Genomic DNA, 27,709 nt, shown 5'->3' on the forward strand with positions numbered 1-27,709 from the left:
TATATATATATATATATATATATATATATCTTTACATTAACCAGAACACATTGAATATGCAAGGCTTCTATAAATTTCAAAAATAATTAAATCTCAATTTCATTAACCAAACTACATTGTGGTAGAATCAATGACTAAGTTTAATTCCATAAGTAATTATTGAATTCCTACCACATATTAAATACTTTGCTAGATTTTAAGGATATAAAGATAAATAAAACTTTCGAGAAATATACTGTATCAAAGCAGAGATCATTAGATAAAGAGCTAATATCAACAAACAAGGAAAAAGTAATTAAAATCAAACAAACAAGAAAACGCTGTGCAGAGTGTGCTTTGTGAACACAGAAGAAAGTTATATTTCTCCAGCATTTTGGTTCAGGGAAAAAAATTCCCGAGGAAGAAGATACAGGCGTAGCCTTATAGGGCAGGTAAAGGTTAGTTAGGGAAAAGAGTAGCCAGTTGAAGAAAGCCTGGCTGGGGCTTCCAGACAGACAGATGGCACAAGCCACAGCTGGAGGTGGGAAACGGTGAAGAGCACTGAGAGCTGCAAGGAGTTCGCCTTCGCTTCAGCATAAAGCGTGAGTGGAGGACAGGAGTCGGGGAGGCTAGAGGGCAACGCAACAGAAAGCCATGGCTTCCTGAGAAAGCATTATGTCCTTTACCTCAAGGAAATTGGGAGCAATTAAAAGTCTTCAAGCAAAATGAGATACAGCTTAGATTAGAATTATAAATTGTTCATTCCGGCTCATCACATTGATTGAAAATGAAGAGGATGCCAGTAGCCTCAGGGAATTAGTTTTGGAGGATTAGATTATTGCACTGAAACCTGTAGGGTTAGTAGAAGATCTGTATAGAGTATCAGTAGGAAGAAAAGGAAGAGAACTATTAGAGAAGTATTTAGGAAGTAAAGTTGCTATAATTTGTGGAGAGGATGAGAAAAATCCAGGGTAACTCCCGGGTTTCTGTCTTGGAATAGTGTGTGGACAGTAGTATCATATGCTGTGATTGGAATTGTCAAGAAAAAAAAAGTGGCAGATTTAGCAAGGTAAATCTGTTATGTAAATTTTTGATATACACATTTTTACTTAGCACTTATTATATGCTAGACAATATGCTAAGAGCAGACACACATTGGTAAACACAGTCAAGTTCCTACCTTAGAGTTTATAATCTAACTGGGGTGGGGTGGGGAATGAGTGACATTTTGCATTGGCGCTACCTGTGGGATATGCATTTAGGCATATTCATCAGGCACCTGGGGAGAAAACATTGTAGTAACCTTGGGAGTTCCCAGCCAAGATGTGCTGGCTAAAATAATGAGCGTTAATGACATCCACCAAGGGAAGTGTAACGAAGGAAAAAGCCAAGGACTGAGAAGCAAACCAAGAAGAACACTAATATTTAACCAATGGCTAGAGGAGAAAGAGACCCTGAGAAATTTAATACAAACAAACAAACAAACAAAACAAGGGAGAATTCTCTCAGAATCTAGAAAAACCAGGGAAGAAAGAATTCTAAATAGGAGAAATGTGTCAAAGAGCCAAATATAGCAGAAATATACAGTAAAATAAAGACTGAAAAGCATTTATTGGAATGTATAATATGGAGTCATTGATTATCTCATGAGAAGTTTCAGTGGAGTTAAATTACAGGAATATCCATTTAGTTTTACTATATTTACTATAGTTTGAGGCATTTAGTTGGAGGTCAGGAATCAGGGTCAGAAAATATACTTTATATGCTTTATATATGTTATAGGTTATTATTTTAAAATATTGTCTGAAAGAGAAAAGAGTGCATTTAGTTAGGAAAACTGCAAGGCAGAATGAAAAGAGAGGGAGATGTGAGTGACATCAGAGATTGTAGGTCGAATGTTTCCTAATCTGTCAGAGATATAATAGCAATTGTCTTTACAAATTTACAGTGTTACAGTATCTATAAAAGGCAATAATACATGAAAAAATGCCAGGAATAAAGATGAAATGGACCCCTAAGTTACAAAATTCATAGTATGACCTGACTTCTTTCAACATATCAATAATGTCACTCACATACTCAATTTGATTTGTAAGGCAGTGAGCAAAAGACTTACAGTGTCACAAATTGTCCTCTTTAACTTCAAAGTAAACTTAAATGTAGTGTACTTTCCTCTTGCCAACATATCCTGAATATAGTTTACTACCAAAGATGGAACCTCAAATTTATTATTATCATTCTACTCTCAGAATGATATAAATAGAGATGGAGGGTTTCTTAATCTGTTAAATGAGGAAATTGGCTTTGTGAGGGATATTATAAGTGTTACAATATGTCATTTAAAATGCTTATCATGGTTCTGGGCACAAAATAAATATTTAATATGTTAGATATAAAGTATAATGGTAAGTACATGAAATAACTTCCCAGAATTAAAATATGGTGGAGTCTTTACAATCTGAAAGAGAACCACATCGCCCATTTGGTTTATGAAAATGAAAGCAATTTTCATTTTGTGGAAAAAAAGATAGAACCCTTTTTATTCTAAACCTTTGAATGTTAACCACTTCTGTACTAAAATCTCTTCTTTAATGTCTAATGGTGACTTCAGTACTGTAGTCTTAATTTTTTTTCTGAAAAATGTATCTTCCAGAGATTGAGAGATGAAATATTTCTTAGCCAATTCAATCAATCAGTCACATAGTGTTCCTTTAGTACCTTCTGAATCGGTCTATGACAAGTACAAATTTTCTCATCTGGTTGAAAAAAGAGATGTATGCTCTGTGGATGCTAGGAAATTTCTCTTCATTAAGAGAAAAAAAAAGAATAAAGATAGCTTCATTTAAAATTACTAAACCCTACTTATGCATTAGTGTAAACAAAGTGTTATTAGCAACATAGATAGTTCTTCTCATTTTTTTAATAGATATATTTCAGACTCTTTGAAAAATAATTTCTAGTTTTCATGTTTTTCTTAGAATGATTTTCTTTTTTCTGTAGTTTATGGGAATCAAAAAAAAGGTCTTTTGTGCCCTTTTAATAAAATTTTCACTGAAAATCCTCCTTCCCAATTTTAACTCTATTTAAAAACTAACTGAGAAAGGAGGTAGTAATGAGATTTGAATTGAGATCTTTCAGAGTGACAAAAGCAATGCTCTAGAGAAGGCTTTATTACTTGCCCCAGCAGAAGTTGATGGTCTGGCTTTTCTAAAATAAGAGAAAAACTCAGAAGCTTTTAAGACACTTGTCTGTGAAGATGTCAACTCTGTTAGAGGTTTCTGTTTCCAGGCTAATTTGTGAGTATTTGTGAATATTCTATTAGATTAATATTGCAAAATTTACAAGAAACTAGTTTTCCCCATGTTTACATATTGCTACTTTATATCTTCTTCGCTATTCTAAAATATGCTAGTTTCATTAATTATTTGAATCTATTTTCAATCTCCATTTTTTCTGGCTCTTACAACTAAACATACTCTTATTTTGTAACATTCAATAGATCATCCAGTTTTTAAAATAATGCTCTTAGCTCAAGCATTCATTTTTTGTTTTTCCACTTAGTGGATCAACACAATGATATTTATATATGGAAATATTTTACAAGCCTGTGATGAAGTGATTCACATTTGTGATACTTAAAAGAGGGTTGGTATTTAAAAATTAAATCATATTCCATAGAAAAATGTTTCAAATGCATCTTTTAGACAAACATGAGAAATCTCTTTTTCTTCTATATAATATTCAAATTTAGCTCTCAATAACACAAAGCAGCTTAAGTAAGGAAGATTTGGTTATTTATTTGGATGTAGTAGAAAAGAAAAATAATATTAACTACCATGAATCCCTGGTTTCAGAACAAAATACTCTCAAGTTCAGGGGTTGAGGTTGATGTGACTAATAACAAACATGGCAGAAAAAGAGGTATCGTTGGGACATCCATGCCTGACCACTTTAGACAAGCCCAAGGTTCAAACATTTTACTGTGCTCTTCTCCTCAAACACCCTCCCTCCTCACTCCATGCCCTAACCAGTGCCTTAAACTTTAAAACAAGAGTTAAATCTACTTGAGCTTATAGTATAGTGGGGCTCATTTCTTATTGCCTCATTTTTTTCTAAGACCTAGTTAGAGGATCAGAATGTGATGGAGAGGTGTTTTGGTGTATAGTTTAGTAAATCTTAATAATTAAGACATGCTGTTCCTGGTGGTGCTAATCAATTGAAAATGATCTTCAATTAATTCTATATTCTTGACCAAAACTATTGAATAGTCATACCTAAACATGGTATAATTTTCTTTGATGATGTAAACATATCAATATTAATGAGAAATCCCATACACAACCTTTTGCATGTTTTATTTTTACATATATCAAAGCAAGGTGATCACAACACAGTTTCGAATAGTCTCCTAGGTAGAGGAAAAAAAATGGAAGATTTCTGTTAATGTGTTTGAATGACGGGCCACAGAGCTAATATAACTCTTTTTTGCAACCCTTTCTCAATTATATTAGCAGTGTCTTTGATGAATAGTTAGTGGGAGTGTTTAGTGTGTGCAAAAGTCAATAAATGAACCCTCCATTTATATAGAGTTTCCACTTGTTCTTTAAAGACAATTATTGTTGACTATGTGTGAGACAATGAACAAGGATAAGAATAGTAAGATGCCATTGCAGTCCCTGTCTAATGAAATTCACAACCTATTTTGGGAAGACAAATGAGTAGATAATTACAAAGTATTGCAAATAATTTCAATGTACAGGGATAATGGCTTACATCGGAGGCTGAGGGTACAGATTGGAGGCACCTCACCCATTCTGGAAGGAGCTCAGGAAAGGTTTTCAGAGGGAGACAACAGCAGAACTGACTTTTGTTTAAATTAAATTTATTGGGGTGATATTGGTTAGTAAAATTATATAAGTTTCAAAGGTACAGTTCAATAATATATCACCTATTTATTGCATTGTGTGTTCACCACCCAATAAATGAGCATGGTATGGTGAAGTGTTGGAAGAAGGGGAAAAAGACAGCAAGTGAGAAAAGAAATAGGGGAATAAAAATTATATATGTGAGGCTATAATGTAGGTGGAAATTGAGGAGGAAATGAAATACAAGTGGACAAGTGGATGTACACTCAAGATATATTTAGGACATATAATCAACAGGACTCTGGGAATAATTGAATAGGGATAGCAAAGCATGGAGAGTACTTTCGGATGATTTCCAGCCTCCTGTTTAGAATCATAGGCAGACTGTGATATTATTTACCTATATAGGGAATGTGTTTGTAGGAGAAAATAATAGACAATGAGTTCAATTTTGGATTTATTAAGTTTGAATTTCTTGTAGTGTATTTATTTTTCTTTGTGAAGTTACACACTAAGTATCATCTCACTCAATGGTGAGATTAACCCCAAGTTTTCAAAGGATATGTGTGATATCTGGAATTGATATCCTTTTTTATGCTCTTTGAAGGAGACCAAATCTAATTTTTATGACTGTGACCAAAATTAAATTTGTCTGTAAGAATTAAGTTTCAATTAATAGGTAACCTTATATACTGAATATTCTTGAGATATTGAAATTCTTAGCATGTACTAATGCTGAATAAATGCTTGATGAATAAACAATTGAATAGTTCAATAATCATGGTGTGATATTAATGTTATACCCAGTTACATATCCACAAAAATAAAGACTTCAAAGTAATGGTTTTGATGAACTAGCTCTACTTTTCTATTGGTTTGCTATTAACATCTTCTAATCTCTCTTACCTGAGTATGTGCAAATAAATATTTGCTGCTAAACAATTTCATCTACATCACGTTTAATCCCTTTGAACATCAAAGGGCAGGACCTGAAGGATCCCTCATCATGCATTTGAGAGAAAATATGAGATAACTGTCTCAGAGGGATTGTGAGACTAGAATTGTCAAGGTAGGTTGCTTGAATCACCATTAAAAATATTCCATAGACATGTATTATAGACCATTTTCAAGAAATTTAACAAAATAATTGGTGCCTAGAAAACTTAGTATAATGCAAGGCCAACGAAGATGAAAAAGTCACTTCTGTAGAAATTTCACTGGTTTCATGTATCTAGGAGGCCATATCAGCCACAGACCTCAATAGAGTAGACATTGAAGAATTTCACAAACACTCTCTTATCATACTTCCAAGTACTGCTGCTTTTAAAATGAAAGAAAACCATGAAAAATGTTTTCACTACTTATCTACTAGACTGCATTTCTATCTATCCTAACATGAAATAAAAAAATTTCCAGAAATTTAGTTCCAGTTGTCAGAGGCATCTTTTACTTACCAAATAGCTTTCAGCAGACTAACGGGCAATTTTCAAATAGTAATTGGAGTTTCTTTTCCTGTTTTTCATCACTACACAGATAAAGCTAACTCACACATAAATTTTTATTAAGTACCTAAAATATATATTTCTGAACATTAGATGAATAATACTATATTCTTGTTTCAAACAAGTAACTTTATACTGTACATTTGATAAATGAAACTGCCCCACATGAGAATGCCTTTATAGAGAAAAGACGAAAAAAGAACCTTTGTCTACTCAAACTCATATACAGATCAGAAAACATTTTCTTATATTTATAACTTAGTTTATATAGTTAATGTTTATATATTTTCCATTTTAATTTTAATAATTAAAGATTAGAAAGCTTATAAACATGTAGCTGAGTAATAATGGCATTTAGTAAAACGTAATAAGATTTCTGATCTGATTCAAGCATCCCATAAAAGTCTTTATGACATTTTCTTTCTTCCTCCAAATGACTTGCTTATTCAGTATACATGATACAAAGTTTAGTTTGTAATCTTCAAGTTGATTTAAAAGGTAGAGAGCCTGTTAGATAGTTCTTTCTAGCTAAGATGTATATCTACAGAAGACCTAACATCCGCTCTGTACTAAATAGCTGTATAAATAGATATATTATATTTGGAACAGACTCACTGGTCTTAACACAAAGTTTGTAAATCTGCCCTTAGACTTAAATATGCTTCCACAACAGAAAAATCTATCTGGAGTTGAGTAAAGAGACTTAATAAAGAACTATAAAGCCAAAAAGAATTAATGCTGCAACATTTCATGTTTATTTTTATCTAAACTTGTATCTCCCTAATAAATGATTTGCTGTTTAGGTTTAAATTAATATTTAACATAAATTATATAATTTTAGAGTTGAACTAGATGTTAGAAATTATCTAATCTAACTTCCTCCATTTCTTTTCTTTTTGGAGAAGAAGAATCAAGCAAGTTTAATGGTTCTATCAAGGTTTCACAGCAAATGAATCCCCGAGTGAGAGCCAGACCCAACCCTTAAGACCTCTTATCTATTGCTTGTCCTAGCGTACTACACAATAAATAACTTCTGGTTATAGTAGATCAAAATTTTCTTCTATTTTGCCACAGTATTTTGAAATTTTCTTTATATATATATAGATAGACAGATATACACAGTCTATTCTTTTATATACACAATTTTAAACTGTTATGATTTTTGTCATCATAATATTTTAGAAGTTTTTACTCTTTTTTTTTCCTTTTTATTTCTTTTTTTATTCATTGGATATGACCATTTTTGAAAGGCTATGAATTGTAAGGATAGAAATGGAAAATATAATATTAACAGTTTGTTTTTTAATACAATAAATTTTAAAAATACAAAAAATATAAAAGCTATAACAAAAACATAAAAATACCTGTAATTCCTATAAGTAAAACAAATATATGTTTGTATATATGCATGGATATATGTAATTGTTATATTTCTACTTACTATTTGAAATATATTCCATGCTATAGAGACAATTACTATCTCTATGAAAAAATCAAAGTTACAATGATTTGGTTTCATTTGTAAAAAAAAAAATATTGTGTTATATGAATGTGATTTCACATCATACCCTTTATATATCTCAATCAGAAATATGTGAAGAGAATATTACTGTTATCTACATTGAAAAGTTGACACACTATAATCAACACAAGCCTGTTCTATTTTTAGCTTTATCCATTTAAGTCTCAGTAGATAGAAAGCTTTCTCTCTGACTCTAATTATGCCTTATTTGCTGAAATATAACATACACAGTTAGCTGTAAAATAACCATAGCTTTTTTTTTAATGAATGGTAACAAATGTAGCCATGGTTATTAAACAGTAGTTCTCAATATTCAACATGTTTAGATAGACTTGAAACGCTGGGCCCACCCCTAGAGCTTCCAGTTCTGGGGATCTGAAGTGAGGCTGAGAATTTACTTTTCTAACAAGTCTCCTGGGGATGCAACTGTTTGACAACCACCACCTTGCAGAATTCTCCTCCAACAAGCAATCTACATTTGTCCCTATTACTAATTGTGGGCCTTTGGGAACTTAGACTATGCACAGACAGACATATACATACACGTCATCATTCATATATCTGCAGATGTGTTTACCTGTGAAGTTTCATCAGATTTTACCTGGATGAGGTACTGACATAAGAAAAGGTGCATTGAGGTAATAATTCATATTACCCCCATCACCCCAAACCCAAGCCCAGGCATCCCAGAACAGAAAGAGATACCATCCCTGTGGGAGAAGGAGAGTGAAGTGTGTACCTCACTTCACCACAAATGCCAGTGCTCACCTGTCCCAGCACCAGGCCAACACTTGAGTCCCTAGGTGGATCTTGTGTCACCAGGCTTCTGGAGAGCTCTCACAAACCAAATCCCTGGGCACATCCTTGCACTGGTTGGCTCCCACAGACCCAACCTTTAGGCTGGCCCCCAAGACTCAAGTCTATAGGCTGGCTCCCACAGACACAGACTACTGGCCCACCCTAGTATCTGGCTGGCCCCTCTGTCTCCCATGGAATCAGACTCCTCAACTATCCCAGTAGTGGGCCAGCCCCCCGAGTCCTGGATGCCAGGCCCACCCCAGTGGTCTCCAGCACCTGGTTGGCCACTGTGGACCCAGGATCCAGGTCCGCTCATATGGAGCCAAGTTCCAGGTCCATCACTGTAGATCAGACTCAAGTACTTCCCCTAGTGAACCCAAGTTCCAGATCCATCCCCACAGACCCGCATACCAGATCTGCTTACCTACTGATCCAGGCACAAGATCTGCCTGCCCAAGGATGCCAGCAGCCAGCCACCCATGGATACCACCAGACAGCCTCTCAGAATCTCTGGATAGCTTGACTGGTGAAGAGCTTTGCCTGCCAAAGCCAGTCTCTAAAGACTGTCAGTGGTATTTACTTCCTCAAATAGGCAGGCACCAATACAGAGACATAAGTATTATGAATAATCAAGGAAATAAGTTGCCACTGTATGAAACTAATAAAGCTTCAGTGATTGATCCTAATGAAATGAAGATCTATGAACTGTCAAAGAATTCAGAATAACCCTCTTAAAGAAATTCAGTGAACTACAAGAGAACACAGAGATAAACTAAATAAAATTAGGAAAATGATGCATAAACAAAATGAGAATTTCAACAAAGAAATAGGAACCATTAAAAAAAATTCTAGAGTTGAAGAACATGATGATTACACTGAAGAATTTGATAGAGCTTTAACAGACTTGATGAAGCAGAAAAAAGAATTAGTGAATTAGAAGACAGGTCATTTGAAATCATCCAGTCAGAGAAGCAAAAAGAAAAAAAAAAAGAAACTGATTGAAGAAAGCCTATGTGAATTATGGAATACTATTTTTTAAAAATTCTACACAGAAGGAGAAGAGAGAGAGAAAGGGGGAAAACAACTTCTATAAAGTAGTAATGAGTGAGAACATCCCAATTCTGAGGAGATTTAGATATCCAAGTTCATGAAGCTTATAGATCATATCAAAGTTCCAATCTATAACAAGCTTCCCCAAGGAACAGTATAATAAAACTGTCTAAAATCAAAGACAAAGAGATTTTTAAAAGCAGAAAGAGGGAAAAAATCTTACATAGGAGAACCTCCATAAGTCTGTAAGTGGATCTCTTAGTATAAACCTCACAAACCAGAAGAGATTGAGATGATTTATTCAAAGTGCTGAAAGAAGTGCCAACTAAGAATACTTTACCCATCAAAGTTGTCTTTCAGAAATGAGGACAAATAAAGACTTTCCCAAACAAACAGAAACTGAGAGAGTTATCACCACTAGACCCGCCTCACAACATTATCTTGAAAAGATATCTGTACCTCCATCTTCATTTTAGCATTATTTATAAGAGTCAAGATATCAAAACAACCTAAATGTCCATCAGTGGATCAGTGGGTAAAAAATGTGGTATGTATAAACAATGTAGTATTATTCACCCATGGGAAAGAAGGAAATACTGACTTTTGGGACAAAATGGATGGACCTTGATGGCATTATTCTAAGTGAAATAAGTCAGAGAAAAGCAAACACTGCATGTTCTTACATATATGTGCAATCTTAAAAAGCCAGGCTCATAGAAATAGAGACAGAATGGTGGTTGCCAGGGGCTGGGGAGTGTGGAAAATGGGATGATATTGTTCAAAGGGTACAAACTCTTAGATATAAAATTAATACTTTCTGGGAATCTTATGTACAGAATGGTGCATTTAATTTTTTAAAAATTATACTGTATACTTCAGTTACTAAGAGAGTAGATCTTAAATTGTGTCAGTACAAAGAAATGTTACGTATGTGAGGTAATGGATGGGGTAACTAACCTTATTGTAATCATTTTGCAATATATACATGTATGAAATCATCTCAAGATGTACGCCTTAAACTTATATATGTTGTATGTTAGTTATATCTCAATAAAACTGAAGCAAAAGAGTATTTAGATTTTCATGGTGAAATTTCACTATTATGACCTCTTAGCACTCCTGTCTATGTGCTTTTTTATCCACTGGTTGTTAATTAGTCATTAAAAACTCTGTCTTATATGCACTGTACCATGGAAAATGTTTATTTTATCCCCCTAGGACAATACTTCTCACACTTAAATGGTCATCAGAAGTACCTAAGAGAGCTGTTAAAAGACAAATTGCTAGACCCCACCCTCAAAGTTTCTAATTCAGTAGGTATTGCGTGAAGCCCAAGATTTTGCATTTCTAACAACTTCCCAAGGTGCTGCTGCTGCTGCTGCTGCTGCTGCTCTGGGAACCACAGTTTAATAACCAAGATCCAGGACCTTGACTGACAAGAACATTTCAGAGAGAAAACATTTAAAGAAATAATGCACACATATACCCTGGGTGGTTTGTGAAGACTGCTGTCTTTATTTAGGAAAATAAGAAAGCATTCAGGTGATTTCCAAGATCCCTTCAATTTAAAAACCTCTCAATTATATGTTGTAAAATTTTTAAGGTCCTACTGCTCCTATATCATATTCTTACCTTGCATTAAAATTTAATAGATTTGTTTAATGATACTCTCTATTAAATACCTAAGTAAAATTTTCCCAAGACCTTTATATGTATTATATGCCTCAAATAATGTTGCACTTATGAATTTTACAAAATTCAAATTTATGATAATCATCTGAATTGCCTTGACAAAATTAAAGTATAAAATCTTTATGGAAGGAACTTATTTGCTCATTAGATGCAATATAAGGCAGATTCTGTGATATAATGAACCAAATTATGAATTTTTGAATAAATTCCATGAAAACTCAGTTTCCTCCTTCTACTTGTGAATTTTATTTTTCCTAGTTTTAAAATTCAAAGTCTAAACAACCTCATAATGAATATGCTTTAGGGAACTCTTGATTGGTTTCTGGCACATGTCTGTCATCTTGTAGAGGCAGTTAGAAAGTTTAAGATAAATATAGTAAACAGATAAAGTTACTTTCTTAACAAATTAGTATAGTAATTTGACAAATATTTATATATGTTTAAAACACGTTAAAGCTATCTGTGGGCAACTGAATCACCAAAATCACTAAATGAAATAATTCCACTATGATCAGTGTTAAACAATTAATCACTTTAGAAAGAAATTTGTTATGAAGCAGATTATTTTAATCCTTTCTTGACATTTTTCACTTTAATGATTCTTGGGCCAAAATTGTTACCAGGCTTAGCTATGTAAATCTATGTTCAGTATAGACCTCTGGCTGTTGATACATATATAAAACCTGAAATGTAATATTACTTTGACAGTCTAAAATCTGTATAAATAACATTAGTAGATTAGATAATAATGTATTACTCTATCAAAAATAATTTATACCTGATCAAATAATAATTTGATACATCAGAAAAATAAAATATCTAGTTGCATAACACAGGGATGTGTATTGCCCTTTTCTTTGTTTTTATTTTTATTTTTTGCCTGGAGTGTAATGAGTTGATACCAGTTAAGTAAGGCATGCTTGTTCCTCATTGTAAAAAACACAGAAAACAAATGTTATTAATGCAGGTGACATAGTTCCAGGGTCATGAACTAGAACTAAATGCCAGAGGTAATTGAGACTGTTCCTTAATTGTTGCAGGAATAATTTAAGATTTATTATTTAAATCCAATTAAACATTTAATAGGATTACACTAAAGACCTTTACTGCATCCACCTCAATAATTTAAAAGTAACAAGTTAAACTTAGAGGAGAATATTAGAATGATGCATACTTAAAGTTAACAATTCTGTTTACTAGGACTTCATGTATCCACTTACTTGTTTTTCAAGTTTAAGGTATCTTGCTAGGATATATAACTTTGTTTCCCCAGTTATTAATTTACCCATGTACTGGAGCCGAATAACTGTCCTTCCTAACATCAACATCTGACCCATCAACAGCAAGGGTCTCCTGGCCTTCAAGTGAGGCATGTACCCCAGCAAGATTCTACTGCGAAGCTTCTAGTCCAAATTTGCACTCAATTGCTAGCACAGAATATTTGCATAGTAGGGATTCATTTAATTCAGGCAACATATGTTTTTGATAAATGCTGATATGCCAGGAACCATGCTAAGCTTTGAAAACACTACAGTCCTTGCTGACATGGAAGTTACAAGATATTACAGGTGATAATAAAGCAAACAGACATTTAAATACAGTATTTTTAGTTCTAAGGTAAAGATAAGGAAAGACTACTATGGGAATATGACAGGTGCACTGAGGGGTTAAGAGAAAGCTATCTAGAAACATTTATTTGGAAGGGAATATCTAAATCAGCGGTTCTCAACCTGTGGGTCGCGACCCTTTTGGGGGTCGAACGACCCTTTCACAGGGGTCGCCGGGTACTCATATGTGGGCGTATCTGCATGTGGGCCTGGAGACAGATAGAGGAGCGGTGTCTCGGTTCCTAAGACCATCAAAAATATGTGTTTTCCGATGGTCTTAGGCGACCCCCGTGAAAGGTTGAGAACTGCTGATCTAAATAATAAAGGGAATTTAGCCAGATGAAGAAGGAGGAAGAATGTTCTATACATATAAGACAGCCAAGAGGCAAAAGAGACCTTATGTTGGTTTTTACAAATATAATACTTCAGTATGGCTAGAACATAGAGTATAAAATGGTAAACAGAGAGAAGGTGATGAGTTAAGCAGCAATTAGATTCATCGATAACCTCACTGACCAGGCAGAGGTAGTTGGAGTTAATAATGAAGGTACATACTTTAGGCTGAGGTGTGACTAGACAGTAATTTCTAGAAAATCTTTATGGCTACAGAGTTGAAAGAAAAGTGATGGGGAAAAGCATGTGTTTTCATTACCTGTTTGAATGTTCTTGGTGATTATGGTGAGATGCAGTGGTAGACAGGCATAGTGCTTTAGTTTCCTAGGGCTGTGGTAACAAGTGCCACAAACTGAGTGCTTTAAAACACCGAACATTTATTCTCTCACAGTTTTAGATAGAAAAGTCTAAAACCAAGGTGTAGGCAGGAACCTCCTCTCCTTGAAGGTTCTAGAAGATAACCTGTTCCATGTCTGTCTCTTAGTTTCTTGTATCGCCAGCAATCCTTGGTGTTCCTTGTTGAATTGTAGGTGCGTCATCCCAATGGCTGCCTCTGTTATCAGGTGGTGCCCTCCCTGTGTTTCCTGGCATAATTTTCCCTCTGTGTATTCAATTTATGTGTCTCTTCTTCTCTTTTAATGACACCAGTCACTTTGGAATAGGGTCCACACTAATGACCTTGCCTTAATTGATTTGCAAAGACCCTATTTCCAAATAAGTTCAGATTTATAAGGTACTGAATGTGAGGGCTTCAGCATGTATTTTGAAGGAACACAATAAAATCCATAACACAGGATATAAAGAGAACAGCAAAATAATTGGAGAGCTGTTATGGGACCACAGTTGAAATTGAACTTGGAAAGAAGTAAATATGGGATGGGTTATGTGAAGAACCAAATCTGAAACCTAGACATTAGAATTAAAAAGCTTTGTAAGGATAGTTGTCCAGTGTTAATCACAACCCGATTATAGAAATGTGTAGGACATTTAAGTCAAGATTTTCTTTAACCTGATTGTACTTCAAGGGCATAATGAAACACCCTTATATTTGCACACAACTTGTGTTGGTATGCCTGTGTGTGTGTGTGTGTGTGTGTGTGTTGTACTTGTTTCTTAAAATTATGTATATATATTTATTAGATTCTGAAAAGAAACATGATTGGACAATGCTCCAAATATCACGATATAGAGTTTCTATAAGTGATTCTCTTCATACATTTAGGCAGAGTACATAGCTATATAAATGTGCCACATTCATTGGACCCTAAGTAACATTTCTCAATTTGAACTTACTTGTTAGGGTGTCATTGGTCCATGCTGAGAGCAGTAGGTGGAGTCCCATGAAAACTTTTCATATTTAGCGTAGGGATATTGTTCAAGATATTATTTACTATATTATAGAGTCTTTTATCTCCCCCCTGAGAATCCATAAAACATTTTCATCTCAGGTGTCATCACTGGCAATTGTTGTGCTTCCCTTTAAAAACTTATTTGTTTATATCTTAAAACATTGTGAATTTTATAATTGATTGCACTTTTTGTCTTTTCCTGAGTACCAGAAAGCTGAAAGGCAAATTGTTTTGATAAGTCAAAGATAGTATGTAGTAATTTTAACCTGCATTATATATTCTAATGTAATTCCTGAATTCATATATTTTCCTGCCTTTATTTTTCTTTGATCCATTTATTTACTTATTTACTTTCTCTTGTTTTCATCATTTTATTTATTTATTAAATGAACAAATAATAATTGAGTACCTATCATGTGACCATGTATTAGGCATTGTAACAGTTCTGTGGATTCAGTGATGGATACACATGCTCTCCATTTACAAATATCTCACAATCTAGAAGAGGAAGTTTTCTCTTAAGTTAATATTTACACTAGATTGTGATTAATATAATGATCAAGAGACCCAAAAAATAATGTTGGCACATAAAGGGAAAAGCAATCCAACCAACATCAGATAAGTTTTTCTAAGGAATAGGTAACTGAGCTGAGCCCTAAGTAGAAATTAGCCAAATAAAAAAGCAAAGGAAACAAAACTGATGAAAAAAGTCAAAAATACTATAAATACATGGAAAACATCCCATGTTTATAGATTCAATATTATTTAAGATAACAATTCTTCAAATTGATGTATAGCGTCAATAAAACCTCCATCAAAATTCCAGTGAGTCATTTTGTGGATATTGAAAAACTGATTCTAAAGTTTATATGGAATGGGAATATTCTAGAGTACCCAACACAATACTGAAGAAAAAGAACAAAGTTGGAGAACACTACCTAACTTCAACACCTACTATAAAGAGCTACAGTATTCTTTCCATTGTTTCTTTCCCTGACCTCAGGCAGTTTCCATGCATGCATATGCTTGTCAGTGCTCATCTGAAGACTTAAGGGGGTCTTCCATAAATATCCACACATTTCTTTATCTCTCCCTTTATTCTTTGTGCAGCTCTCTATGTTACCGTGACCTGTGATCTCGAGTTGTCTTGGCCTTTCTGGATTCTCAACTCCATTAATCAACTCAACTCCATTCTCCTTATAACTTTCTCAAGGCATTAAGCTAGAACAGTCATGGGGCGCACTTCATTTCTTACCCATAACTTAAGGATCACTATTCTTTGTTGTATGATGTCCATATCTTTACAACCATTGTTTTATATATTTTGTCTGTTATCTATAGTTTCAAATGAGAAGACTAATCAGGTCTATTTCACTAGAAGTAGAAGACACCAAGACAATTTTGAGAATAAAGAGGGCAGTTGGTATTTATTTCATTACAATAGAATATGTTGTGTGCATCTGTATGAGAAGCCAAATTAACAGGGGTTTAAAAAGGAGGCAGTGATCCATATATATTTGTTGGTCTTGGAAAGGAGGTGAGACTAGATGATCAGCGTGGCCTGATGAATAGAACGGTGGGAATCGAAGCTAAATTAGTAATTAATATTAAATGGCAGTCAAGAAATAAAAAAGGGCACATAAAGATTACATTCTTAAGGAGCTGAGTTGAGCAGTGATGGAAGGGAGTTGGGTGGCATTGTAAGAGAATACAGAATCAAAGGAAGGTGTTTTTGTCTTTTGTTTTTTATTTTCATTGTCAAAATTTTCTTTGAGATTAGAAAAGAAATACAATTAAAACTGATTATGGATATGGCAGAGATTGGCAAGCAATGGCCTGTAGACAGGACACTGGTTTCTATTAATAAAGTTTTATTGGAACACTGTTATTCCTATTCATTTACTTATTGTTTATGGCTACTTCTGTGCTACAACAATATGGTTGAACAGTTGCAACAGAGATTATTATGACCCCAAATCCAAAAATATATACTATCTGACCTTTTACAGTATATTTATCAACTTCTGCATTAGGGTCCCATCATGACGTGAAAACATATGATATATTTCTAGTCATAAGGAATTCCAAATTCAGCAGCAATCATTTTTAATATATTATACTGGGACTAATAGTATATTAATAATGTTAATGGAAAATAATAGTCTCTCATTCTTTGATCTTGTATAATGAAGGGTTACAAATAATGTCTTCAAATAAAACTATGTGTCCTAGCTTAATATTAGAATAAAACATTAACATTGCACACATAAGAAAATTATTTTTAATGGTGTAATAAAATTAAACTAAGCTTTATTATTTAAAATGATTTTTTAATTAGTAAGTTGGCATGGCCATTAATTATATATCCTGAAGAATTTCAATAAAGAATAATGGCTGGGGTCTATATGGTTTGATTTTGAATTTCAAATTTATAATGTTCTGTCATATTCAATGTCAATTCAATAAGAATTGAATGACTAAGTTTTAATAATTCTTTTAACTTTAGGTAAAGAAGCCAAAGAAGTCAAGCCTAAACCTCCACGTATGTTATGTGCATGCCTAAATAAATAAATAAATAAAGCAAATCTTAAATGCATGCTTTTAATATCCTATGATTCCATTGTTGAGTATTTTGCTTAAAGTCAAAGTTTAACTATTTCATGTAGACATTGTGCCTATTATCCTAAGTGTATTTCTGAGAACATGCTATGCTAAAATTTTCCTTCATCTTTTATTCACTGGAGGTACAAATGAGTACTTTTGATTAACTTCTCATTAAAAATCTTAGTTCACAATGTCATGTTTTTCTCAAAATTACTCCTATTGTGATTGATAATGAGGAAGCATTATTTGTCTGTTAGTATTAATTTGCTGCAATTATAAGAAGAAAATTAACATGGCTTATTAATAAACAATGAATAATATGTAAATGAAATATGCATGAGTACAGGAAATAAATATCTTTATATAACCATCATTACTACTATTTATCTATGTTTTTAGAGCCACAAGTAAAAAAGGAAGAGAAGCCAGGTATGTATATTTTATGTATAGATTCATACTTGCAATTCCATATTGATAATGAATAGCATAATACATATGTCTTTGCTAATGTTGTGTCCTAGTGTAAATATCATACCAAATTTTATCCTTGACCACCTTTTTAAAATAAAACAAACGTAGTATATATTTTGTACTATGTGTTCCTGGGGGGGAAAAAACACAAAACAAACTATATAGGTGAACCTGCTGAGAAATTTATATTTTTCAGAAAAAAAACAATTGACTGATAGAGTTCAGTCTTACAAAACCACTAGTTTTTGCTGATTATATTTGCTGATTATAGGACATAAATATTGTCAGAAAAACAACTGCTCTCACTTTTCTCCTTTTTGGGGACTCCTGAGTGAAATGAATACCTCTGAGGGCTGTAGTTGTCAGCAGAATCTTTTTTGAAAGAACAAGGAACAATCAAATTCCCAAAACTCTTAAAATTTTGGTTCATGTTCCCTAACTGCATTAGGGTTGTAGGGCTGCATAATAAAATACCACAAAGTGGGTGACTAAAACACAGAGATTTATTCTCTCATAGTACTGGAAGCTAGATGCCCGAAATCAAGGTGTCAGTAGGGCCATGTGTCCCTTGAAACTTATAGGGAAGAAAAGATACTTGCATCTTCTGGCTTCCGGTGTTTGCCAGCAATCTTTGGTGTTCCTTGGACTGTACAAGCATCACTCCAATCTCAGACTCTGTCATCACATGGACATCATCTCTTTGTGTCTCTATCATTATACCTTTTCTCCTCTTCTTATACGATCAACAGTTATATTGGATTAAGGACCCACCCTACTCCCATATGACAAATTCTTAACTAATTGCACCTACAATGACCCTATTTCCAAATAAGGTCACATTTTGAAGTGCTGTGGGTTAGGACTTCAGTGTGTCTTTTTGGAAGACACAACTCAATCCATAGAGGTCTGCCCTCTGCCCACACCCTCTCCCCACCTCCACCCCACCCCCATTCATGTCCTTCGTATGGTGCAAAATACATTCACCCCATCCCACAGTCCTTAAGTCTCATCCATTTTAACATCAACTCTAAGTTCAAAATTTCATCAATTCAAAGTCCCAAATCTCATTATGTAAATCAGTTATGGGTGAAACTGAGAGTATGATTCTCCCTGCAGAAAATTCCTCTCTATTTGTGAACCTGTAAAATCAGAAAACAAATTACTGCTTCCAAAATAAAATAGTGGGACAGTCATAAGATAGGCTGTACATTCCTAAAGGGGGATATTGGAAAGAAAAAAAGGGGTCATAAATTCCAAGTAAATTCACAACATAGCAGGGAAAATTTCATGAGATCTCAAAGCCTGAGAAAATTCTCTTTGGCTCAATTCTGTATCCTCTGGGCCTGCTAGGGTGGTGGCTCTGTCCTCTTGGCCCATCTAGGTGGCAGCCATGCCCTCTATACCTGAGGAGGTCCTAGGAGCCCAAGTTTGAATCCATGGTTCTGCCCTCAACAATGTTATTTCTTCCTTTTATCCCATCACTGTCCCTTTTTATCCAGGCTGGCTTTGCTTCTACTTGTATTATATAGTCTCAAAAACATGACCAGCCTTGCATTCAGTTAATAGGTGTCCAAGCCCCTGGACAAGAAGGCTTTCCTGGATCACCACATCTCTATTTCTGCCTTCTGCTGAGAGGGTGGATTGGATCTGAGTCACACATCTGTTCTTTACTCACTTTAGCAAAAATTTGTCCAACCAAACCATTGACCCAGTCTCCAGGGCACTCTATCGATTGCAAACCATGTGCTGGCTCCTTTTGCTTAACAGTTCATTCCTCAACTTATTTTCCCTTTCGCATTTTATTATAAGCAGCAAGGAGAAGCCAGGCTGAATCTTTCACACTTTGCTTGGAAACTCCCTCAGCTAAATCCCCATGTTCTTCACTTACAAGTTCTACCTTCCATGCAACAGAACACAATTCAGCCAACTTCTCTGCTACTTCCTAACACAAATCACCCTTCCTCTAGTATGTAATAACATGTTCCTTAGCTCCTTCTGAGACCTCAGCAGCAACACATTTACCATTCTTATTTCTAGCATCATTCTGTTTGTGATGACATATGTATCCTCTAAGATGACAAAAGCTTTCTCTATAGCTCTCCTCAGTTCTATAACTACCCATCAGGATAGCCTTAAATGTCAATATTTCTGCCAATAGTCGTTTCAAGGCATTTAGGCTTTTTATATCAAGTGCCTCAAAAATCTTCCAGCCTCAACCCATTACCTAATTCCAAAGACACTTCCACATTTATAGAGATTTGTTACAGCAGCACCCCACCTCCCAGCACCAAAAATCTATTAGTGTCCTTGGATGGCTGGAATAAAGCACTACAAAATGGGCGGATTAAAACAACAAAAAATTATTTTTTCATTGTTCTAGAGGCTACAAGTCCAAAATGAAGATGCCAGCAGAGTCACACTCTTTGAAGCCTATACAGGAGAATCTTTCCTTGCTTGTTGGAGCCTCAGGGCCTTTCCAGCAACCTTTGTGCCCCTTGGCTTGTAAAAGCATTACTCCAGTCTCTTTTCCATCATCACTTAGCCATCTTCTTCCTGTGTGTCTCTACCCTTGTTTTGGCTTTTCCTCTTTGTATAGGGACACCAGTCAGATTGGATTAAGGACCCACCCTACTCCAATACACCTCATCTGACCTTATCTAATCACATCTGCAACCATCCTATTTCCAAATAAGGTCACATTCTGGGGACTGGGATTATGACTTCAAGATATCTTTTTGTGGGACACAGTTCAAGCTGGAACTATTCTACACAACCATATTTAGAAAACATGAAATTCAGGTTGAAATCAATCAGCAGCAGCAGCAACTTAATGACCAACAAGTACATGGCATGATTCTCACAACTGTCTGTTTTAATGGTGCAGCATTGACAATCCAGTATGAAACTGGAATAATTTTTAGTACAATTTTGCGTTTCAATTATGGTAAACAAAATAAAATAATTTCCAAAAATTAATGTGTGCTCTAGTTAATTGTTATTCAGATTTTAAAATGTTTGCCTTCGGTTTTCCCTTCAGAGTCACAAGTTAAAAGGGAAGCAAAATCAAATAACAATGTTTTTATTCTTAAATTGGTAGAGTTGACATTACCTTCATTTTAGAATTAAAAGAGGCTTACCACCTACCAGTGGAGATTTTACACAGAGTCACCCAGATCCTCATTACTTTTCCTACCCCATTGATCATTATGGTTTTATAGTACTAGATTAGTTGAGAATGGAGATATTCTAAAGGAGAAAACATCAAGAATATGGCTTTAAGTGGGCCTCAGCACATTACAGTTTTCAGGAGACATTTCTGGGGGTTCTTTGAAACCAAATATGATCATGTTTAATTTGTGGGTTTCTCTCTGAAAACACAAGAGTCATAAAAAATCACAAAATCATAAGCTACTGAGATTTGAAGAGAAAGAGGACAAGAAAAATTATTATATAAAATTGCATATAATTAATAATCATTAGGAACCTGCTGTAAATTAAGGAATAACAGGATTTTTAGTTTCATCACATCACTAAGAGAGACATGAAACATGACAATTATTAGTTATACTTAATATCTATGAAAACAATTCAATAGACCAGTTTCAAAAATTAAATTATTTTTCCAAGATTTTCAAGTTACTAAATAGTGGAGATAAAAGTCTGCCTATGTCTGATTTACTCAAAATCCTGGGTTCTCTCACTAAGAGATTGTCTCAGACTAACAATCATTTTATTAAAAGGCAACATTGACCTAAAATCAGGGTAACCTTACCAAGTTTGCACTGCTATTTAGTGCTTATATCTTAGCTCTGGTACCAACTAGCTATTGACCTAAGGCAAGTTACAAAAACCCTTAGGCCCTGTGGAAGCAATTCCTTCATTATAAAAATTACATAGCAGGATTCTTCAATATCACCAAATTCAAGAATCCAAGTCTAGATGTAATACAATACTATATTACCCCTTTAATTCTCACCAGATCTTACTTAGCAACTAATCATAAGCTTGAGTCCAGGTGCTCTTATAAATAATATATTGTAATGTAACAAGGCTCATAGATGTCTATTACCTTATGATTTATTTTTTGACTATATTTACTTCAGATGAGTTTGTATTACTAAACATTAATACTTTGCATATCAGCTACATTTTTTTTTCCACCAGAAACCTAATACCATTTAAAACTTCTAGTTAGGTCTAGTACCATTTAAAATTTTATGTATTATTGTTAAATAGTATAGTTTTGCAGTGATTTAGTTGAATGTTATTATTTATTTTTATAAATAAATATTTTAGCTTCATCTGAAAAAGCTCAAATGCACAGTGCATATATGAATTTTATCTATAATGTTATATAGAAGTTTTTACAAGAAAGTTTTGAAATATTTTCAATAATATATATTTGCAATTTCTGTTTCAGTATTGATCTTTTATTATAGCCTACTATTTGGATATTACAGGTGCTCAAATGTAAATAAGAATTATTGGTATATTGTTTCCATGCAACCCAAGCCTTTTCATATAAACTAGGATGACATGAAAATTCAGGAATACTTTTCTCCATGGACACAGTTGGTGAATCTGTTATTTTCTACTTAACAAATTATTGGCCTAAGTCACAGAGGAAATTCACTGTTATGTTAATTTATAAAGCCAAACACCTGAAAAGATTTTATTTTTATTGTTTTCAGAAGAAGACAGAATGAAACAAGAAAAGACTGTTTCTCATGGTAAACCAGGTATTGTGTAGGTGGTATTTGTAGTATCAAATTGCCTCTCCATTTTCTAGTTTTAGCAGGATGAAGCACTTAGAGTCCATTCTAAAATTCTTAGTTAGTATTCATGTCTTAAGCCATCCAGATTGTGGAACATTTCCAGTTTTAGTCATCTTCACAATGTTTTTTTGTGCTGAAGACTTGACCAGTCTCAAATAACTACACAGTTAGTCATCCTTTCTCATCAGAAACTTAGTTTAGCACAATCATCCCCAGCACTCAGATGAATGGGCTCCCTATGTAATTTTGTTTTGTTCTGTTTGGTAAAGAAAGACATCCTTAGAAAACATTTGTAATTCAGACTGGCTCTTTCAAACCTGACCATATTAGACTCCAAAACAAGAAAAGAAATCCACATTGCTCCTTACTTCTTTTCTTCCTTTCTTTTTTACTCCATTTTTGTCTTCCTCCCTTTCTTTTTATTCCATGTCTTAAATTTAGGAGAAAGTAGAGGTAAGCCAATGTGTTCCACTCATAAAGAGAAATATAGAATTTACCAAGATGAGTTTATTAATTGGGTTTTATTTAAGAAGAGGAACTTTACTTATGTTTTAATTTAAGCTAATTAAATAAGAATTTGATTTTGAGGCTGTCTTCCCAAGCCTCAACTATTCTGTAGAATTCTTTCCTTCATTCCAGGCTAAATGATTTATTCAATGTTGTAAATATAGTTAGTCCAGAATCTTTAAAAACATATTTTCTTTAAACATATCTTACAAAACCTTTTGCTCACATTTTTAAAATTTTACTTTAGAGAATCTGTTTACAATGGGTTTGAGTCAGGTTGATTTTATTTGCCTATGCTTTCAAAAACATGAGACATTAACAGCAGAAACCCTAGGAATAAAGAAAGCAGAGCTGGAGAATAGAGAATAGCTGTCTATATCGATAAAAGCAGAACCTTAGAAACAATTTTTAAAACCTCCTAATTTAAATAATAATGAAAACCTGTTACTTCTTCGATGTTCCAGATGTCGGCAATTTTGAGGTGAAATTACAGAGAGAATGAGAGATTTCAGTCTTCGAGTGTATAGCAAATGCATTATCCTCTAGCCACACGATTCTTTTATTTCAGCAATAACATTCATACTCTTTAAATTCTTTTTTCCAATAAAGCTTTCCCATTAGGATGTTCAACCAGCTGATTGACTCCCATGCTGAATACTTGAAAAGTTTAATTTTATATAGGATCATTATAAAATCTTGGGTTTCCCTGCTAAACCCTAGGTTCCCAGGGATGTATCTTGCACAAGAAAAATAAAAAATTGCTTCTTCGTATTCTAATTCAATAATGAAAAGGGGATATACGTTTTATAAAACAATCCTGCTGTGTAGACAAATACAGGGAAATATAGTGAAAGCAAGGGATAAGGTGTGTCTTGGCAGGTTAGGGGATGATTTGAATTAGGGAAACTCTTATAGCAAGAAAACTTCAAAGGACATCTGTAGATGAACATGTTTTCTTGCTTCTATCCAATTCGAATAGAAGTTATCACTTGCTATTTTATTAAGGAAACAGCTATGTTTATCTCAATATTGGTGTTATTTCAAAGTGAATACAAAATATTAAGGTTGAAATATGTCATTGTTTTGTACTGACACATTTAAAATTTCTACTTATGACATTTTTTCCTATCACAGAAGAAAAAGTTGTCAAGCAGGTAAAAGTTACCACAATAGAAAAAACAGGTTAGTAGATATTTCAAGTTTTTCTTCTATGTGTTAGTTTTGTTATGTGGGCACACACACACACACACACACACACACACACACACACATCTTCACTGAAGTTTGTACACTTTTACTGCCATATATTCTAAGATTCTGAATTGTTGTAAATGACTAAAAGGTACACTCAATAAAAATTAACACTAGGGAATTAGAATGACATAACTTTAGTTTTTAAAAGTGTGATTGACCTAAGCTTACATACAATTCATGAGGAAATCCATATAATGCATTGATTATCATGTACAATTAGGTGTTCAGTCTTATTTTCAGACTGTATTTCCTCAAATTTTAAAGTCAGAAAAATCTGAAACTTTCTGTTATTTATGTCTTATATGGAATAATTTCTTCTCATGGGAGCTGCATGGAGAATTACATGGAGCTGCCCCAGAGAATATCAACAGAATATTTAATATTAAGGCAAAACAGTCCATCCCTCATTATTTCATGTGAGAAAAATAAGGAAGCACACACATTTTTGCGGTTCTAGAGCTCTTTTCTGTAAGAATGAGCAAAACTGAGTCTTTATCCCTACTGACATCTGGAGCCACTGAATCTTTTCCATCTAATTCCAAGACAGAAATCCTGCCCACCTTAGTCAAGAATAGAGTCCCATCTCTTACTAAAAATAAATCCAGTAGAAAAAGTCTGAAAAGCAATTTTTTTCAACAGAGATAATCATGATAATAAAGATTTAAACACAGTTTCTCATTGGAAAATATAATAAAATTCAGGAATGAACTAATTATTTATAGAAATGATAAACTATTATTACATGAGAAAGAAAGAAACCCCATAAGGCCATTTCACATTATCTCATATGACCATTTTACCCTATTCCAACCATTGCCTAAACTCATAATTTCAGTTAATGTTCTTCTAATTTTCAGGTTAAGTTGTTAATATGATCCTCTGAGCATCTCATTTAGTTATATGGGTACTTGAGAATTATGAACAAACTAGTCCAATGTATTTGTGTTTCAAATATATAGTTGTAAATTTTACATACATTTCATGTGTCTTAGTTTTTCTTTAGTAGTGTGATTAATGAATTTACTGACAGTAAAACAATAGTGCTCAGAGAGAATGGATTACGCTTACGATAAGAAGGGAATCTAAAACTAAGAAGGATAAGTATAAATGCTAAAGAGTTATTTTTTCCATGGTTTATATTCATCATATGACATTTATTTTCCTCCATTCTCCACAGTCAGGCCCAAACCAGCAAGTAAGAGATGAAAAGATAAAATCTCAAAAGTATTGCTTGGTCATTTCAACGTTAACGATTTGCTTTTTTAAAATTATTATTTTTAGTGTTGCCTAAGACTAAAATACCTATATAGGTGATAAATTAATATTCTTGCTGTGGCTTTGATTTAACACCCTTGTCTTTCTCTACTAATTAATAGTTAACTATAATTACACAGTGAAAATCTCTGGAAGTTGTATCACTGTTATCAATATTAAAAGAGTGAGTCCACAAAGGCTATAAAATAACAATAAGAAGTTAAGGTAGATGAGAATCTTTTAAGCATTCATAATCAATAATGAAAAAACAAGAAATACTATATGATTGCTGGTATTATGAACCACATATTGTTTTTAATTTGTTTGCTTTAAGAATTATTAATTATACTGTGGTACTTGTTGGTATTTAGAAATCCATAAAATTATAAACATTTTGCATTTGTTTATTAAAATCATGGAATTTTGTCATGAGTGTCGACTTTAGAGGCCAGCCATTTTATTATTTAAGAGTGATACGGAGATCATTACACTTGTAGAGAGTTTAAAGTGTGATCGTTGGGCTCAGGAAGACATGAACATTTGTCCATTATCACAAAGATAGGAAATGCATCCAAAATTGTGTCAAACTTGTTATGATGGTCCTTGAATGGTCTATATTTGTGAAACAGAAGCTTAGATGAAGTTATGAGTAGCTGTTGGTTAAATATTCTCTGGCTCCTGTACAAAAACATATTGACAAGGTCCAAAGGTGAATTTGGTGAAGCTATATAAGTTGTTCAGGAGATACAGCACAAATGTATGGAGCCTAAATAGAATATATATTCACATCAAAGAACCTGTTGCATGTATTTTGAATAAACATTTGAATAACATTATTATTGTTACTATAACTTATTATACTTTTGTATTGTTATTATTATGAGAGTTTAATAATTTGAATATTAGCTTCCTAATTTCTTTTTATTTTGCATGCTTATTTAATATTAACACTTATGCAAATTAAGTTCATAGACGTTCCTTCTTGAATGCTGTCAATCTCTAATTTACATATACCCAATTTAGTTTTATGACAGCATGGGGTCCCACATCTTCCCACCTACCTCACTGTTGGCGTACCATGTTGGGGAAAAATAGTACTACTTAAGAGAATCTCCAGATTCAGGAATGAGATAAGCAAAGGACAGTTAAATATCAGTAACAGCTCAGGATGACTCACCCTGGAGGTTATTAAAAAAAATTAATGCTTGACAGTGATCTCCTCTATTTCAAAATATTCTCCACTTTATTCAAAATATCTTACCCTATGTGGCTTCATTTGAAATTCCAATTTGATGAAGGAGAGAGAGCTCCTATTTTCTTTTTAATTCAAATATTTTTCAGAGGACTAACAAATATCAATTACAAATTTTGATTCTATTTGTAATCTCCTATACTTAGTTTACATACATCTGTGAGAAACCTAACTGGACCTGGAAAGAGAGGGTGGTCCAGTAAAATAAAAATACAAATGTAGTACTTTCTGAAATAAGGCAGGCCTAGGTTAAAGTTTCAACAAGAAGCTAATGTCCAGCACCAAAATGCTTCTGACCCAGTATTAAGCGAACTAGAAGGAGTCAGAAAGGTAAAGAAAGAGCTTGTAAAATGCCAAAGGCAATGTCATTTTCTTTAAAATATCCCCAAGGGATGACTCAACCTTCACCAAAGAGAAAAAAGCCACTTCTCATTATTCCTTTCTTTGTCATATTCTATTTTCTTTTAATACCACATGGTCCCAAGAGGGCTAGTACATTTGTAACTGTCTTACAGGATGCCCTGAGAATGAACCTGACCTTGTTTTTAATGTGTTTCTATGGCAATATGCTTTCTGTGTTCCAATTATATGCAAATAACTTTGGGGCCATGCTTCCCATATAAATGAGGATAGCCTGTAAATATATAAATGAGAAATGCTAGCTACACAAACAATCCACAGATTGCTAGTTAATTTTGATTTCTCTCTCTAGAAAATGCTAAATATCAAGAAAAAAATCTCTACCTATAAAAACAGGTGTTATTGCATTTTTGGTTTACATTATCTTAATTCACTACTTTTATTAAATTTGAAAATTAAAACAAAGCATAAAAGG

General features: G+C 33.6%; 1 protein-coding gene across 1 annotated transcript in view; it reads left to right on the top strand.

Annotated features, from left to right (window-relative positions):
• Positions 1–27,709, top strand: part of LOC109375422 (triadin-like) — a 150,950-nt gene that overhangs the window by 94,441 nt on the left and 28,800 nt on the right. Inside the window, exons 8-12 of the mRNA XM_019630803.1 lie at positions 17,264–17,299; positions 17,761–17,790; positions 22,524–22,571; positions 24,249–24,296; positions 25,546–25,563. Coding sequence (XP_019486348.1) covers positions 17,264–17,299; positions 17,761–17,790; positions 22,524–22,571; positions 24,249–24,296; positions 25,546–25,563 — 180 coding nt within the window. The remainder of the gene's footprint in view (positions 1–17,263; positions 17,300–17,760; positions 17,791–22,523; positions 22,572–24,248; positions 24,297–25,545; positions 25,564–27,709) is intronic.

Source organism: Hipposideros armiger, unplaced genomic scaffold (assembly GCF_001890085.2).
Source record: "Hipposideros armiger isolate ML-2016 unplaced genomic scaffold, ASM189008v1 scaffold_948, whole genome shotgun sequence".
Classification (NCBI taxonomy): Eukaryota; Metazoa; Chordata; class Mammalia; order Chiroptera; family Hipposideridae; genus Hipposideros; species Hipposideros armiger.